Consider the following 18,606-nt stretch of genomic DNA (forward strand, 5'->3'; position numbering starts at 1 on the left):
GAAAAATAAAGTGGTGGAAACATCAGCCCCAAAGACTTTGAAGAACTGAAAGTAAGCTAATTACCAACATGGCAATAAAGCTACCGAGTTTTGTTCAATCATCAGGGATTTCTATCAAGTGCTATAGTTTCTCCAAGAACCTGTTTTGTCACCTGTAAGGCAGATGCAATAATCCTATTTTAAGTTCTTTGTGTGTAACCAAACTTCACTTGGTTTCGTGCCAGAAATGTCCTTCAGGTTAAAAGTCATTATGACCAGAGCTTACACACAAAAGGAATTACATTTTCTACTTTCTTGATATTGAGGAATTTTTTTCTTATTCTTCAGTCATCGCAGGATACCTACAATCCCCTTCTGCTGATTCTTTCCAGTATTTCTTCAGCACAAATGAGACTATACCTGCAATCTCTCATGAAACACTATTATTTCCCTTTTATACTGGAAATCATAAAATGAATCATTCAAGAACTGTGGTTGCTCTTTTCTTAGCATCACACTGGATGCTTCAGTCATCCTGCAACTAAACATACTTTTGCTGTTTGATGTTTTCAACTGAAAAGTCTTTAGCCAACAACAGACATTCTTTTAATAAATCCTTACATGTCCTACGTATTTTGTGTTACCAGATTTTTACTTTATTTCTACTACTTTGATGTTCAAATTTCTCCTCTATCATTATCCAGCCGTCTCTTGTTCCAGCGATACATGAATGATTTCATCATTCTTTTCTGCCATGGCAATTGTATTCCCATTTGCTTTTGTAGTCCGTCACTATATTCTTCTCTACTCCAGCTTTGCACAATGAGGCAACAACACAGCAGCACAACTCCTTTATTCCCCAGCTCCATACAACCTTATCACAAAACTTCGGCCTTGGCTGTCCTTGGGACACATGGTAACTGTTTTATCTTAGTCGTTATCACCTTACCAATTTACTGAAAGTGCCAGTCCAGAAAGAAGGAACTTTAAGAAATTAAGTAACTACCCCCAGACAAGTGATATTTTTCTGAAAATGAGAACCTTAGATACAAATACATTTTTGCTTCTCATGGAACTTAAAACTCAATGCAAGCCATCACCTTTAGAAGACTGACCTCCATGTTATAGAAGTAGTCTACAACAATAATCAGCTAAGCATCATATCTAATAATCTATCTTCACATGCAGGAATAATTAAGTCCCACTCATGTCAACAGCGCTTTTGACACAAAATGAGTGGTGACCTGTGTTTGGAAGTTTAATTTTTGTTTTTATATCCCCACACAGATTTGAACATCTATTGCATGCTGCTTTGCTGCTCAGAAGACTTACTGAGCAACAGCTGACAAATTTCAGCCAGTGAGATGGGCAATTCTAAATATTACTGTTTCAGGTCTTATTCCATCCAGGAAAAAAATAAATCTAATGGTATATTGATATTTGAGAGCAGGGAAAATATAAATCATTCCTGAAGAAAAATGCAGCCAGTCTTAGCATGTCTCACTGCATTTAAACTGCAGAAATTTGATTAGAAAAGTAATTAGCACTTGATATAACATCAATTAAACCAACGACTTAGGATATTTTTCTTCACAAACACAGCAAATTTGAGCAATTCTGAACAGGTAAAATAACAAGAAACCAGCAGAACTGAAATTCATGTCCAACATTTTCTGTTCATTATTCTTTTATTAACCAAAGCTATCATTAGCTAGACTTTGCTGACAGCACACTTGCAGCCAGCAGATCAGCACCAAGAAAGAGATCTGCAAAGAGCTGGATTCTACCAATAAAAGAATGGGCTAAGGGAAAAAAGCAGAGGAATATAATATATCCAATGCTAAGCCAGGTAAATACAGGACTACAGAAACAGTATTTTCTGACAGACATATAAAAGCAGCAAGCAGTAATATATAGGGAAATTGGTGATGTTTTGTTTTTTTCACGTGCAACACTGAAAGACCACTGTCCTTGCCTGCATAAAGCAAATTACACTACAAAAAGAGACATAAAACTATATACAGAGGGGGAAAAAAAGTTTTTCAAAAAAATACAGTTTTTACTGCTTAAAAACCCCACCCACTGCATTGTATCTTAACTCATAGCTTCTAACTACATTTTTGAAAACTTCCTCAACTTATGCAACAAATTGCCATAAAGCAGCCTCTTCCCTATCAAAAAAAATCCCATATTAAGAAAACTCACCTTTTGTAGTGGATAGGGTCTGTTCTTTCAGAAATACCGTACTATATGATTAACAGCTGCAGTGTTTATCAGCAAAGGTTCGTTTCAATTATTTTATTAACAGCTCTAACCTCAGAGTCCCACCCACCCATGTTTGTTGCCTCCATTTCCTGTCTTTGCAGAAATTTCATAGAAAAAATTACCACACTGCAGCACCAAACTTCTCAGTGCTGTGGTTTTTTTATACTAGTTCTCCTACCAACACTTCTAAATCTAACAGTAAGTTATTTATTATTAACATTTAAGGAATGTTGTGAAATATTCCTGCAAATTTCTCCTCTATCACTAATGACTTAAAATAGTCAAATAACTTTCTCATACCAAAGTGCAGCTGAGGCGATGGGAGGATGGAAGGAAGCTACACCAAACTCTTGAAATGCTTTGATAAACTTTGAAATTCCAAATTCCACCTTTGTCTGACCTGTCTGGATGCTTCTATTTGCACCTCAAAACAGGCCAGACCCATCACAAATTATATATGCAAGTTAAAGCAACTGAGGAATTATTTAATTAACCTGAAAAAAGCATGCTTGAAGCAAGATTGGTTTTTTTGGAAAAAAATTGCAACAATGATAGGGCATTTGCAAATAAAAATGACTGAGATACTCACTCAACACCATACCAGATGCAATAAAACTACCTTTTCTCAGCTCTAGTACACACCATCAGAACCAAACAGAACTAAAGGATTTTGCAAGGACTTGAGAGAGAACAGTGCACTTTAAGACATCCCCCAGTTCATCACTTGATAGAACTGTTTTCACATCTATTTTCACTTTTAATATGCTCCTGGGAATTCTTACAGGTTTTCCTGGGTTGTGAACACAGTAAAGTAAGGCCAAGAGAACAGCTGCAATGAAGATGAAAACCAACCAACCTTAACCACCCCAAGAGTCTTCTAAATGCTGAAGTTAGTGCTACATGAAGATTAAGAAAACAGCATCTACAAAATATTGACTTCATTACAGACTCTTTCATAGTAAAAGATTAGGATTTTTTAACACTTTGATAATTTGTTAAAAAAATACATTAATTCAGCTAATTTTAAAGTAAAATCCTGAGGACAAACAGCTAAACCTGCTAATCATAGGTTTTAACTGCTTGTTATTCAAATGGCTGTTAAGAAATTTTATTTCTATGTCTTGTGCTCTGTATCTATGTTCTACTCAGTGTGCAAAGGCTAGATAATCATTACTTGTGGCAATCACCATTTCCCAACTTGGAACAAACAGATCATTCAAATAACACTTCTATGTAACTATTGCTGTTATTTTCTCACAATGAAATAATTCAAAAAATTGCTGAGACAGTATTAGCTTAGATAAGGCAGTTTCTAATTAAATACTGGTAAGAAAACCATAAATGTGTAAATCTGGATAGCCCTAGGAAAAAAACCTGAAAACATCTGATCTTAAATAAATCTTCTGATGTGGCAATAATAAAAGCAACAGTAATTATTAATTATTTTTTTTTCCAGTTAATGCTCAAGACCTGACTGTAATGCTAGCATGCTCCTAGTTTCATAGCAAAAGGAAACCCATACCTCACAGAACTTTCAAAAGCAATGGAAACAAGCCCAATGCATGACACCTTAAAAAGCTGTTCAGCATGACTTTGTCTGAGAAAGACAACACTGAGAAAGGCAGATTCTAAGAAAAAAAACAACAAACAGCACAAGTTCTACCTAGAAAACCTTAAAAAGTAAAGTTTATCCTCTGTATGAATATAAAAGGGTTAACATAAACTAATGTATTTAAATGTGAAATGTAAATGTTTAGATTACAAAGAATTAGATAATATTTTAGACTAAACTCTTGAATCACATGCTGTTCTAGAAATGTCTTACAGTTAAATTTTTTTTTTCAGGCTTGAAAATATTAAAGTCTTTAAAATTCAAAATGCATTCATTGCATACTGTGATGTGGAGGATATATGATCTGCTACAAGACTTTTCAGGAGTATCTGTTACAATACACCCTTAATTTCAGTTCACTGACATATGTATATTTGCCTCAGACATCAGTCATCAACACTACGAAGCAACTCAAAAGGTGAGGAGGGATGTTGTATTCCTTAATCTAAAAGCAACAGTGGAAAATACAACTATGAAGGACAGAAGAACTAAGTACTTATCATCTAAAAAAGGCCCAAAAGACTTAAAAAAACATCAGAGCAGGTCCAGCCATAGCTTTTAATTTTATGCAGAGTATATTGTACAAAATACAAGTGACTTGTTCGGTTTTGACACAAAGGGAAGACTGCCACCTACTGAATGAAGAGTTTCTAAATTTATAAGTATATTCCTCAAAACCAAGTATCAGCAGCTCCCCTCCACCCTGCTTCCTTGTGGGCAATTGCTAAGTTCAGAGTGTAACAAAAAAAATAGTTTCTTGCTGATTCGTAATTGTCATTTAAATAAATAAAACTCAGTTGTCACAGTGCTGAGTCTTTCAAATACTAAAAAAATTGCTCCAAGTAAACATGTAACCAGACTCCCCAAGCAAACTAAATAGAGTAAATCTACGGCTCACAGAACAGATTTGTCTTATAAAACCTATCTCTTGAAGAAACATGTCACAGCACTTTTGCTCCCAAATCCTTCTGATGTGAAGCTGTGTATCTATGGTGTGCCCAGCCAAAAACTCTTATTAACTATATTGCACAGGGGGGAAGAAGTGGGGAGGGGGCAGGAAATCAAGGCAGAATTCACCAATGCTCTGAAAAATGCTCTGTGTTTGCAGGTACTTGAGAAAGGTTGCTGGGCTTGTTACTGAAAGTCTGTGAGCAAAAATCCAAAATTCCTTAAGAGGTAACTACTCAAAGACATTCTTCATCTCAGTAAAAGTATAAGCATTAAAAAAACCATTTAGTATGCTCCCTCCTCATAAAGATTCTTTCTATTAACTGTCAGAGCAGACCGCCAAATGAATGTAGCAGCAGTTTTACTTTTGAACACTGTACCATAATTTCTGAATCAAGAACTAAAACTATGTCTTGACTGTTTTCTTGTAATCACTAAACCAATTAAAAACAATTAAATAATGGATTCTATGATTAGTCAACTACTCTCTGAAATAATTCCTTCAGAAGCAGCTGAGTCACAGTGAAATTTTTCATAGTAAAACACCTCATCGGGACTACAGCGATGAAGCTGTTCTCACCAAGTAAGATGCTCACAGTACCATATTTTACAGGAAATGTGTGTTCAATTACACATTGTTATCAAGACTAAAACATACTCATTAACTCAGTATTTCAAGTGAATAGTTAAAAGAATCCATTCTTTGCAATTAAGACAGCACAAGGAGTGCTGGTACATGTAACAACGAACTACACAAGCTGAAGGCTATTCTGAATTTTGAAGATATTAAAGAACACCCTTATTAACTTTCTGTCATAAGATTCTCCCTCATTTCTAGCTGCCCAAAGAGAAACACTCCCATATCAAAATTAAATTCCTTAGTATGGTTGAGCCAAGCCACCAGCAACAGTTGACAACAGTTGCTCTTCGTTTTACATTTTTGCGAACAGAAAACAAAGAACTCATAACATCTAAAAAGATACAAACAGAAGACTTACTGATCTTGTACAAATGTAAATTGCTTACCTTGCAAATACCCTGTCTTTGTTTGCTCTTTCTTTACCATACTGCACAGACTGGACCTCTGTTCTCCCACTGGAAAATAAAAAACAAAGCAAAACCAAACTACTAAATGCAACCAACTTAAGATAACAATTCCTTGCTGAAAATTAAACCACCTCAACAACAACAAAACAAACCACAACAACAAAAAAAAAACCACAAACAAAAAACAAATTCTGTTTTCAGTCATGCTCAAGCAATTATGCTTCAGTACAGTGTAACTTTACAAATCATTTGGTACAAGTGTAGGTCTTCTTTCCCATTACAGTCTAACTGTAACAGAGATCAATTAATTTGAGGCATAACACAAAGCTTTCTCTTCTCTTCCTCTTTCTTCTTATCCAAAGCAGTAAGAGTCTTCTGCTTGGATCTTAGGATAACACTTAATCTTTGCTTGTTATAGCCACAATCAAAAGTTACAGCATCTCCTCCATACCCTTCCTGAACTGTTCCCTGACTTGCTAATAACTTAGCCATTTCTTAGTTCAGCAAAACATCATGCAGAAATTAGATGATAAGCACATCAGGATTGTATTCTTCCATGTGATTTGTCAAAACCAAGAATAGATCTTGGAACTTGCTGATTTTTCATATAAGACCAGATGTTTTGTGTCAAATCAAAGATCCTTTATAATATATCCTCACTTCTGTTTTTGAAAAAAAACTTATTTTTAGCATTTACCAGCAGTTAAGAACTGGTGGCAAGATACTAGCTCCCTCCTGCAGCCACCTTCCCATTTATAACTTCAGACCTAGTCAGAGAGTCACAAGATACACGTCCTAAAAGGATACCAATACTTAAAACTCTGCTCTCTTCTGTCCATGAAATTAATTGATTTATACCATGAAATAAAAAAAATAATTAGCTATTTTTACATTCATATTACAAAACTACTCCATGTGTGAAGACTAGAGAAACGGGTCAACTGGAATCTCACAAAATTCAGTGAAGGAAAATGTAAAGACCCACGGCTGCAGAGGAATTACCCCATGTACAGGCTGAGGGCCAACTGGCTGGAAAGCAGGTTTACTCAACACTGGCAAGATCACACCTGGAGTGCTGTGTTGAATTCCAGTGTTCCCCAGCTCAAGCAAAGGGCCACCAATTAAGGGTCTGAAGGATCTGCTGTATGAGGAGAGGCTGAGAGAGTTCAGCCTCAGGAAAAGAAGGCTCAGGGGGATATAATAAGCACATATTAATGCCTGACAGAGGAATGAAGGGGAAGTAAAAAATACAGCCAGACTCTTCTCAAGGGAGCCCAGAGACATGACAAGAGGCAATGGGCACAAAATGAAACATGAGCTATCCTACTTAAAGAGAAGTGGAGGGGGTGGGGGGAACAACAAAACCAAAACTCCACAAACAAGAAATCTTCACTGTGAAGGTGCTCATACAGTGGATCAGATTACTCAGAGATGGTGTAGAGTCTCCATCCTTAGAGAGTTTAAAATCTGGCTGGACACAGTCTTAGGCCAACCTGCTACAGAGGACTCTGTACAGGGGCACTGGACTAGGCTGTGCACAGAGCTGCCTGCTAACCTCTGCAATGCTGACATTTTAAAAAATCTCTTTTAAAGCCTGCTGCCTGCTAACTTCCTGGGGTTATACATTTTTAATTCCGGCAAGCAGTAAGCAGTCTATATTTTCCTCTACTCCTTTCCAATAACTCTAACACTGTATTTGCCTTTCTCTACCAGTTAGTAAAAATTAATTTCACATTTCCAGAAAACTCCAAAGCTCCGAGACAGTAAAAGCTTATTTAAAATTGATGTTCCTTCTCTTTTCTCTCCCTGTGCAGATTATTTTGCATTTTTGGATACTGAACTTGATCTACCGCTTTATGGCCTCCTCACCCCTCACTGCAACATCTCATCAAAGCCCTCTACAGTCAACTTCAGCCTTTACTACAAAAGCCTGTATCACTCCAGCGGTAACTTCCCTTCATTGTGAAGAAGTGACACTTTTTTCCCCATCTGGTTTAAAAAGTTGCTAATATAGAACAAAACTCTATTGGAATTTAACTTCTCTAATGAGAGTTTCTTTGAGGACTACTGTATGAACCACTTTCAAAATCCAAGGACAGTGTATTGAAGTAGTATTTTTCTCATCAGTGGTCTTCTTGAACCTTTCTGGAACCTTTTTTTTTTTTTTTAAGGAAAACCCACAAAACCAAAAACCAAATGTGCTTAAAAATTAGAATATTTTAATCCAAAAAGAATAATAGATCATGTATCACATTTAATAATTCAACAATTTCATGTCTGATTTCTTTCAGAACTGGATATAATTCTGTCTGCCCTGGAACATTTTTATTTTATTCATTTGTTTTATCATAGAAATATTGTCATGAAGTTTAGTCCTATCTCTTGCTAACACTAGGTCATGTCTGGCCATGGCTTTGACTGGCCAAGTTTTGAAAGAGACCCTACAACCTCACCGGGTAACTCCTTCCGGTAAAGCACTATCCCCCAAAAGAAACAAGAAAACCCCAAAAACTTTTCATAATATCCAGCTAGAATCTTCAAGGTGAATCTTTTGACTGTTGACCTCATTTTATCAGCTGTCACTACCAGCACAAGTTTGGCTCCATCATTTCTGACACTGGCCTTGCATTAGCTTTAGGCCTGCTACTAAACTCCCCCTTAGCTTCATCTTCACCAGATTAAACAAGCCCAGTGCTTTTAACCTCTCCTTGTGTGCCATGTTACTACTACTATGCTGTCTCAAACAAGCTTTCAAACTACTTGCAGAAATTCTAGCCTTATAGCTGCTTCATTAACTTTTATGACCTTCTCCATTTTTATGCAGTTTTCCTTTTCATCATACATTAACATAAGTTGAATGTCATCATCAAAGAGCTACTCTGTAACAGTAACTACCAACGATTCAAATTCAAAAGCTTTACAGGAAATGTTCCCCCAAATTCACTAAAGCAACATAGAACCAAGTCTCAAACACTGTTCAGAATGTTGTTTCCCAAATGGATGCTGTGAATACTGGTCAAAAAAACAGATGGTATAGAAATTGAACCACAGAATTACTTTCCTCTTTATACATTGATACAATTCTCAACTGTAACCAAAATAGCCTGTTGTTGTATTTTCTAGCTTTTCATCATCTCCTTTTGTATGTCACAGACACTTGCTATTCTAGATGGATGATTAGTAGTAGCTCCATTATTCTCCACTTCAGGCAAAATTTAAGCCATTTGCTTTCTGCATTACTTACAGAGATTCAGTTACTTAACTGAGATTTTTTCTTTTTATAAAAAGCATAAACCACTAAGAAACAACACAACCAACTTCATGGTTAGAACATAAATTATACCTGAGGACTATAGTTATTTCACCATCATTCTCTGCACCTCCAATCTTTTTTGCCTATTAAGTTCACCCTTAAAAGTTATGGATTTAATTTCATCCTTAGATTCTACACTTCTGATTTTGGTACAAAATGTATATGCCTTTTGTCTTCACCTAGTTCCTATTTATATGCATATAGCTTAGGTGGGATTTACGTGTATAAGCTGCTTTTCACTGGTTTCTATTTGATCTTCACAAGTCTGCTTTGTTGGTGTCACTGCACACAAGATCTGAGCTGCATTAGTTTTCAAGTAACACAAGGTCAAAACTTGAAAGTTCTGAGACATTTAGGATAAATATAACCCAGCAAGTAAGTAGGCAAAAAATGCAGCCTGGGAGGCTATCTCAGAGTACTAGCTCAATAACAACCACAATACAATCATTATGTTCGCATGCTATCCTAGAAAATTACTGACAATATTAGAAACTTAGGCCAACGGGAGAGGGGAACAGTTGCAGGATTCAAAAGCTACTTGAATTATGGCACCTTTTAATCTAAATTCTAAATAATTCCCTGTTTATTGATGAGTTGCCTGTTTCCCATAAATTTCAAATGAGCACTTACCAGTACCGGAACTTGGAACCCAAAGTGAAATAATGTGCAAAAAAGTTCTTCTGAGGGGGGAGTGGTCTGTCCAAACGGAAGAACGTGTGATGCTCTACACAAGCTTTCCACAAATTCTTACATGCTCGGTAATTCACCATATTGAATCCCAGTAACGTTTCTCTAGATTCATGCTAAAAATGAGAAAAATTTATTTTAGGTAAAAATTATTCCCAGTCGCTTTTGAAATTAAGATTACTGCTAGATTTGTAGGGGTTTTTTCCCCCAAAATTATGCTTTATCAAGTAGTTCTCTAATTTTACACTAACTTTACATATGATAAACCCTTTTAAAATACCCCTAAGATTTTTTTTAAGGATTTTTAAGTTTATAGCCATTTATTTATTTTTAATTGAGCCTGCTTGTAGCTTAATAATCTGTTTAGTGATACTGAAGAGAGCCTAGATTGGCAGAAAAGGTCGCAAAAGGTAGGACCTAAATTACATTAAAACTTCCTGTGATTCAAGAACTCAAAGGCAACATACCCCTCTCCCTGTTTTCAGGTTATTACAGTTAAGACGTCATGCACATGTGCCAATTAGAGATTGGGAACAGTTACTGATATGTTTACTTCCAAACTACTAATTAGGTTTCTGGTAAAGAAGAGAACAAAACTGCAAAGCAAGCTAAGCTGTTTTGCCTGTTGAGGGAGCTTGATTGCAACCTTTGTAGGCTAGAAAACATCAGCATTCTGCTTTCTCTTCACAGTACTAAGTCTTCCACAACATTTAGCACACCTTAACTGTTTTCACTTAGCAGTAAACTCCTTTTCCAAGTTAAGCTTTTGCTGGCCTGCTCATCTTTAGCTCTACTGAGATACCAGGACATTGACCTGCAACTCTTCTCCCGATTTTCTAGCTGGGAAGTTGCTATGACTACAACACAGAATATTTCTTTTCAGCCACATGATGAACAAAATGGTCATAAAATGTAAACAGCAAATTTTCAGTATTGATGAAATTCTAGAAATGATACATGGAAGTAACTAAAACTTGATAAAGCACTGCAATTTACAAAAATTACCTACACTTTTAATAGTTGTCAAATATTGCCACTGCCCCGTGCGTTTTCTAGACATGTTACAGGAAGCACTTAAAAATTCAAAGTCACAAACAAGGTAACAAAAATTAAGTCCATTACCTATTCAGTTAAAAAAGGTTTTATCAACAATGCAAATGTACAATAATATAAAAAAGACACATTACTACTCTGTAAGAGAGCAACTACGTAAAATTATGAGCTGCCTCATCTGGATCCAGTAATGGATGAACCAGGTAAGATTCTGGATTTCAACAAAAAGTTCTCATGATGTAGCAATTTTAATGGTCTGTCAGCCTTTTAGACTGTTGGAAAAAGGAATAGACAAGTTATACAAGCCAATCGTCATGATTTTTATATCGCTCAAAGCATTACAATTATGGGCTTGGGGGAAAAAAAAACAACAATTGCTGTTTCCCCTAGTTTGCTTTCCAGCGAACGAGCTGATATGATCCTCATGCCACCATCTGAACACTAGATCAGGCATGAAGCACGAAGGAGGAGCTGGTATGGAAGGATGAGAAGGAGTTGCAGCTAGATCAGCTTAATTGTAATGCAAAACAGCACTTTCACAGGAACTTGGTGTGTTAGAGCTTTAAAGGTACCTTAACAATAGCTCTATTCATAGCTTTTAAGGCTTTCATTGCAGTGTGGAGAGAACCAATTCTCCTATCTTTCATCTCAATTAGGTCCAGGAAACAATCTTCAAGGTAAAGAGTATCATGTCTAGGCTCCTAAGCACACCCATCCCCCTATCCACCCTTGCAGGTCCTCCAAAATCCAGTTGCTAATTAGGCACTTGAAATTCATCTTTGCTCATGATTCTGGAGTGTATGCGCCGGTTCTATGGATTTAGAACAAGATTGCCCTTGTTTTCCCTGAAAATAGCAGGCTTGAATCAATATGGGCTCAGCCTAAGACCCCAGGCAACGTTTCTTAACGTCCATGGTACTTCAACCAAGTACATGGTACTTCAGAATATCAAGTAACAAGACAGTTCTGCTGCAACCTATGAGAATGTTTCTATAGCACAAGGCTCCCAGGAGGTGCTGAACGCTCTGTGGTATGATAATGACATACAGGTATGTCAGAGTTTTAAGTATGCTCAGACAGTGTCAGAAGACTACCTCAGGGAGTCACAGTTGGATTCTGTTGTCAAATTACTGTCTTACTAATTATGTCCATGGTTCTTATCAAAGAGCAGAAAACAGTCAGCTTGCTATGGACAGGGGGGAAGAGTGGAGAATTAAACCATAGGCAAACCAAATACCACTGTGTAAGTTAATTTAAATCAGAACCTTACAAATGCATACTATGTGGCAGGCTACATATAGAATCCAAGAAGAAACACTAGAGGGACAGGGCAAAGTGAAGGCTAAGTCACGCTTGCGATTCCTTTTTTTAGAAGGACAAAAAAACCAAACCAAAAGAAGCAGAACAGATACTGGTGCTGCACTTGCACACAACAGCTCAGTCCTTGAACATTCACTTTGGCTGGGGACATTCATTTAAATCCACCTTTTCCTCATTTGAAACATGGACTTCAGAACAGACCTCTCACTGCTCAGTACAGAAACTGGGTTGAAAAACTTACTCTCTAGTGAGTCTCTTACACAAAGACAAATCTTAGAACAAAGCAAAAATTCCCTACCCCTATCTCTGTGAGAGACAAAAAGATATGCTAGCTGGCAGATGCTCCAAAACCTCAAGTTATGCCTCAAATAGTAGACGAAAGTCCTGTGGAAGCTTAAATGCAATACAGACGGTGACAACAGTATCTGCTCTTCACACAACAACCCAGTGGCAGAAACTTTAATTGTTTTAGTCAACAATCAACTAGACATCTAAGGAATGTCAGTTATAATCAAGTATGTACTTGGGCAGATAAGCCCACATTATCACCTTGTGATTCTAGACCAAATTCTTTCTAAGATTCAGTGAGAAGAAAAAATTCAAAGCATGAACTTCAAATATATATCCTATAATTAAAAAAATAATAATAATTTCAGCCACACACTGAAATAAGGTCATGGTCATGAACAAAACCTATGATATTGTTTTGTTACAGACTCAAGCAACTTTTTAGTGGACGTCTGGGCTCTAAAAAGAGCATGAAGAACAACTCACTTGGCTGTGAAAGAATCAAGACCACTAAAGTATGTTGGACAGCAATAACAGTTTGATGCTATTGGTGTTACAAGAGCCAAGGGTGAAACTAAAAACAGAGAAGCAAAGGGAAACACTTAAAAAAATGAAACTACTGATTTCTTCTCAAATTGCTTGGAAGCATGTAAGGGAAGCATCATACAGAACAAACAGAATAAACAGAAGTATGGTAAAAAACCTGTCATTGAAGTTATGGCTCAGGGGACTTCTAATGTAAGATGAAGAAACAATACATACAACATTATTTCCCCCCTATAAAATTATAAAGAAAAAATGGAAAGAGGCAAATTTGCTGCAGTGGGTGCACGCTCCACCTATGTAACTGTCAAAATACACAACCCGCTTCCACTCAATATTATATTATGCTACCAGTGGAAAATGACTTTGGCATTAAACTGTTTCATCTGACTTCTTTTAAGTGATTTACCTAAACACAGATATAATCTATTAAAAGTAGGAAGGTAATTTTTTACTTATGTTGATGCCTCCAAGCAGTGCCAAGTCAAGGAATACATTTATTAAGTGATTAAAAGATAAAACATTATCACTTTGAGGACAGTTGCAATTAAAAGCTCTCAACACGCATCAGCATTGAAAAATACTTGTTTAGGACTACTTAAAAGCATACATAGACCAGTTCAGGAAAAAATAATGCCAGAAAACTTATCGCCAGGAATTCAATATTCTATAGCATGTCAGCTTTGCATCAGAATAAATATGGTTACTCAGCTGGACAATTAGTTTGATATTTACACAAAACTTTTGAACACATCATCAGCATACTATGAATGCATTTTCAGTGTCATACAGTAAATCAGTGCTTTTAAGTATACAGTCAAAGCACTAGACCGGAGATACTTTATATACCAAAAATGCAATCACTAAGTCACTTCATCTAGTTTCTGCTGCCTAAAAAGGGGCATTTAGGCTCCCTTTAATGTTAATGCGAGAGAAAGCAAAAGTTGCTAAAGAGCAATTTAATCCATCCTAAAACATACTTCCATTCATGCAAGATGTTTCACTCTTTGCATGTATCTCTTTACTATGGAGTAATTCTAATGCTTAGCTTTAGCTAGCTGTCATAAAACAAGAAATGTGTTCCTTTAACCTAACTGAAGCTCAACACAGGTGCGATTAATCTTACACTACGAGTCTACTCAGGGAAAGTAAATCTAGAAATAATTTTAATATGAGGTTTGATTGAAAAATTAAAGTATGCTTTCTTTGGAAGCCGAATTTGAGCTTTGATCTTAGGATATTCATGATTTTGGAATAAATGAAAATTAAGTTCTTGCCACCAGTTTTCATCTGATATATAGAGCTTAAAAAAAAAAGTAGGAAGCTTTTAAATTTGTTGGCTTGGATACGATGCTTCAAAAGGGAAATTACATCAGTTATACAGACTACATTCTGGTGCAAGTGAAAATATGCAGAGTGCTAAAAAGCAATAGGAAAACCAAGATTAGAAAGCTACATTTATATTACTTTCAATTTTATGCAGAATTTCTGCAGAAAACACTCAAGCACCTAATCCAGTTTTATATCCAGGTATCTCAGCCTTCAAAGTTTTGAACTCTGCTACTACAGCTTTTTCCTCAAATTCTGATTTAGAAAACCATTGCATCTGGATTCCCAATAAAAATCCAAATTCTCATCTCAGATCTAAATACAACTCCAAAATTGTCTATCTGCTGGTATCTAATTTCTGAGCTGTTAGCTACTCACGGCTGCTCCAACCTCACAGGTTAAAATTCTTCTGTCAATTAATACACAATAGTGTCTGCATGTGGTCAGATAGTTCTATCTGTGAAAACTGCAAACCCCTGGGCCTCATTTTAAAGGATCAGCTTTTCAGATACAGTTTGACTCCCGTTTTCAGTCCTAGTACTAGTCACCTGACATAACTGGAGTTTCCTCCTCGCTAAATCTGGACTAGTCCTATAATACTCAGGATGCCTTTCTGCCTAGAATCCATCTTTTTAATTAAGTCAATAACTGCATTTCAGGTCTTAAAACCCTTTCAGCTCTAAGAATGGTACAAAACCTTTTAACTAATCTGATGAGTTAATCACATAGTCCTATTTTTAATTAATTCCTCCATCTTTCCCTAGTGATGCATCTGTGATGGGTTCAGATTGATCTCTTGGAGGCATGGAACATTTAGCTTCTTGCAGAATTAAACGCACAGTGGTGCTGTGGTGCTTCACACACACACAAGCAGTGAAACTTGAGAGCTTCAACTTTTTCTTCAAAAAATTTAGAAGAATGCATAAAACACTACAGTATGTAATTTAGAACTGCAAAAAGATTCTTATCTCTTCTGTTGAAATAGAATAAAGCTGACTTGTATTACCAAATCTGAATAATACAAATCAGCATGTTTTAATCAAACATTTACTTACAAGCACATTTATAACTGAAGCAGCATTAAGCCCTGCCTTTAATTTTAATTTGGTTTCTTATGAAATTTAAATTTAATATTGATTTACTTTCAACCTTTTCAACATTCATTTTGCACAAGCAACTTATGTTTCCTGCATACAAATGTAAAACTAAATGTATGTAAAATAGAAGGCAAATCAAAAGAAAAAAGGCTTACAAAGCATTGCAGTGGCCCATGTGACAACTGAAATAGCCAGAATGTTGGTGAAACTGGACTTTTAATTGCAGATAAAGGCAAGAGTAAACATAGGATCAGTCAGTATATTGCAGACGTGTAGTATGGAGAAATTTCATTGCTCTCATTTTTTAGGATGAAATTTAAGACAGTACTCACCAATTCTTTCCTAAGTTGAATAAAAAACTGTTTGCACTTAAAAGAAATTTTTACAATCTTCAACCTAAATGAAAAATAAAACCACAACAATTAAACACTTAATACACAGAAATAAGGTTAAAGGCTTAAAGAAACCTATTAAAAATAGACTTTAAGATAGAATAGATTTCACTTTCATGAAATTTCCACAGACAAAAAATATCAGAGAGTATATAAAATAGCTTTTGTAACCTGAAATTTATGAGCTGTGTATTTAAGTAATCTATCAAATTCCCTTGGAAATAAGTTCCATGTTTTCCATCTTAAACCCAAGGCAGTTGCTAATTTAAGTATATTTTCTCAGTTCCAAAGAGCTATTCTATACCCAGGTCATTCCAACCAGATGTTCACTTTTCAAAGATCACTTTCATTAATCATCAGAGTAGTAAAAAATACTTTGAGCTTCACCTGATTCCTGAAAGATTTTCTTTCCCTATGTTATTACATGTCTTCAAAGATAATCAGATTTTTTTTTTTGTAAAATAGCTGAGATATAAGCACAGAGATAAGGACTTGCAATCTTGTTATTTATGAAGTTAAAAAGTGAAATCAACATAAAAACCATCACACAAGAAAGAGTAAAAAAACATTTAAAATATCACAACAGGGAAAAAAAAAGACTACATATCTTTTGTGTGTTGCAGGCTTTCGACAAATAGATAAGATGCTGACAGTAATACCAGACAATTTTGGATGGTCACTGCAATGCTAGTTATGCTAAAGAAAAGCCAGGCTGTATTTGCAACGCAACTGTTTCAAATAAATACAGTATTAGGATAGTGCACATCCTTTCTTAAACATACAGGAGTATTATTTGGTCAAGAAAAGAAAATCAAGGTTACAATTGTAACAACAATAACATAGTAACTTCTTTGACTTTGAAAAGAAACAACTGATGATACTGCAAAACTGCAGAATGCTGAATTCAAATGCCACCTCACTCAAAGGAGACTTTGCTGAGAAGGGTCATGAAATTGCAAGCAAAAGAGAATCTAGATCACACACTTCACTTGCAGGAAATGACACAGCAAACTCTTCAGGGGTTACAATCAACCTTTTACACAGCCTGTTCATATGGAGCGCCCTTACTCATCTCAGTTGCCATTTTTGTTGGTCCCTGCATTTCAAGTTATTATACTGGCTAGATAAAGCTGCAAAGAAAAAAAATCCCCAAAACAAAACAAACATGTCACTGAAGACAGTGCTACAATTTGTGAGATAAACTTGTTCATGAAAAATACCAAGGACCTCAGTAATTACTGAATTACTACTTGCACATTAATGACCTTGTTGAATAAGAACATCTCTAGACTAGGAGGGATGAGAAGAAAACATTAACAGACATGTCACTTGGATATCTGTATATAGAAATTCTTTGCTTAACCAAGTCAAATGGAGATTTTTTTCTCCAGAGGATTCTAGAGAGAAGCAACTGAACTTGGATTTCCTAATTTGTTGAGAGAGTTTTTATCTCCAATAACATAAAGGGAGTCTGTGACTATTAGCCTTTAAAAATTATGCTTATTTAAATATTTTCCCATTTATTTTTTATTTCCTAGCTTTGCCATTAGTTAAAAAAAATAATTTAGAAATGCAGCATGGTTTGGGTTTTTTTCCAATTCTTAATTGATTATTGCTATTGAAGTTAGATGCTCAAGGATTAGAAACTATGAAAGCGGCTCCAACTTATCTACTGAAATAAAATTATTCCAATGGCAATGCAGAATTTTCTTCTAGCTTTCTGTGATGAACAATTGCTTGGGAATAAATAGGAATGGGTCATAAATTTGCTGGATGGTATAGGCACTGCTGATTATAGCAGTCTGGATATGGAAAAAGTTTCATTAGACTATTTAGGGCTGCAGTTAACCTTCAAAAATTTTGGGGTACAGGGCAATTAAAAGAACAGTTTACCATATACCTCTTCTAAAAACTGAACTGCACACACATTTGCTTAGCATGCCGACAGAAAATCTGAAAATAAAAGTTATTTTATAAAACATTATATTACCTTTTACTCATTTCACTCTCTCTTCTGCTAAAGAAATGACTACTTTGGTGACTTAAAGACTCAAGGAGAATAATAAACCTATACACAGTTTTTTTAATCTCACCCAATAATTAGGCAAAGTACAGTCAGCTGTCATCTAAGCCTGAAACCATTTGTAATAGACTCAAAATGGTAACATTAGGAGTTAAGTTAGACCTTATTGGCTAAGTGTTTTCACTCAAGTACAAAGAAATGACTCAGAGCTGAATCTCAATTATTTTTGAAAAATGCAGAGAGTTCATATGCACTGCTAATACCCTGCTACTCATTAACTAAGAATATCCACAGTTAGCCAAAGGAAAAACCATGTCTGCCTGTTTCCTTTCCCTGGCTGTCGGCAACGGTGCCTATCCATGGAAAAGGGGTAATAACAGGCAGGCATCAATACTAATTTCCCTGGTGTGATCTTCCAGTCATCTCAGACAACCTAAATAATAAGATTCATCTGTTTAAACAAAGAGATATATAAAAATCCTAGTCTGAAGTGAGTACAGTACTAAAACATGTGGAAGTAATCTCATTATATCAAGCCATGGTTCTCAATAAGGACTTCATCACCCCAGCCCTTGTCAGAAAGGTTAAGGCAGAACACAGGTAATTCAGCAAATTTATTGACCAAGTTACGAAGATGCTCATGGTAGCACAACTCATGAACAAGGAAGGTTTGTTCTGATTATGTAGCTCAAGACAATCTTGACTCCAGC

General features: G+C 35.8%; 1 protein-coding gene across 1 annotated transcript in view; it reads right to left on the reverse strand.

Moving 5' to 3' along the window:
* The window catches only part of PTPN4 (protein tyrosine phosphatase, non-receptor type 4 (megakaryocyte)), a 71,154-nt gene that overhangs the window by 23,581 nt on the left and 28,967 nt on the right, over nucleotides 1–18,606 (reverse strand). The window contains exons 11-13 of the mRNA XM_009996045.1: nucleotides 15,814–15,877; nucleotides 9,795–9,967; nucleotides 5,831–5,899 (exon numbers count right to left, since the gene is read on the reverse strand). Coding sequence (XP_009994347.1) covers nucleotides 5,831–5,899; nucleotides 9,795–9,967; nucleotides 15,814–15,877 — 306 coding nt within the window. The remainder of the gene's footprint in view (nucleotides 1–5,830; nucleotides 5,900–9,794; nucleotides 9,968–15,813; nucleotides 15,878–18,606) is intronic.

This window comes from Chaetura pelagica, unplaced genomic scaffold (assembly GCF_000747805.2).
Source record: "Chaetura pelagica isolate M959 unplaced genomic scaffold, ChaPel_1.0 scaffold3, whole genome shotgun sequence".
Lineage (NCBI taxonomy): Eukaryota > Metazoa > Chordata > Aves > Apodiformes > Apodidae > Chaetura > Chaetura pelagica.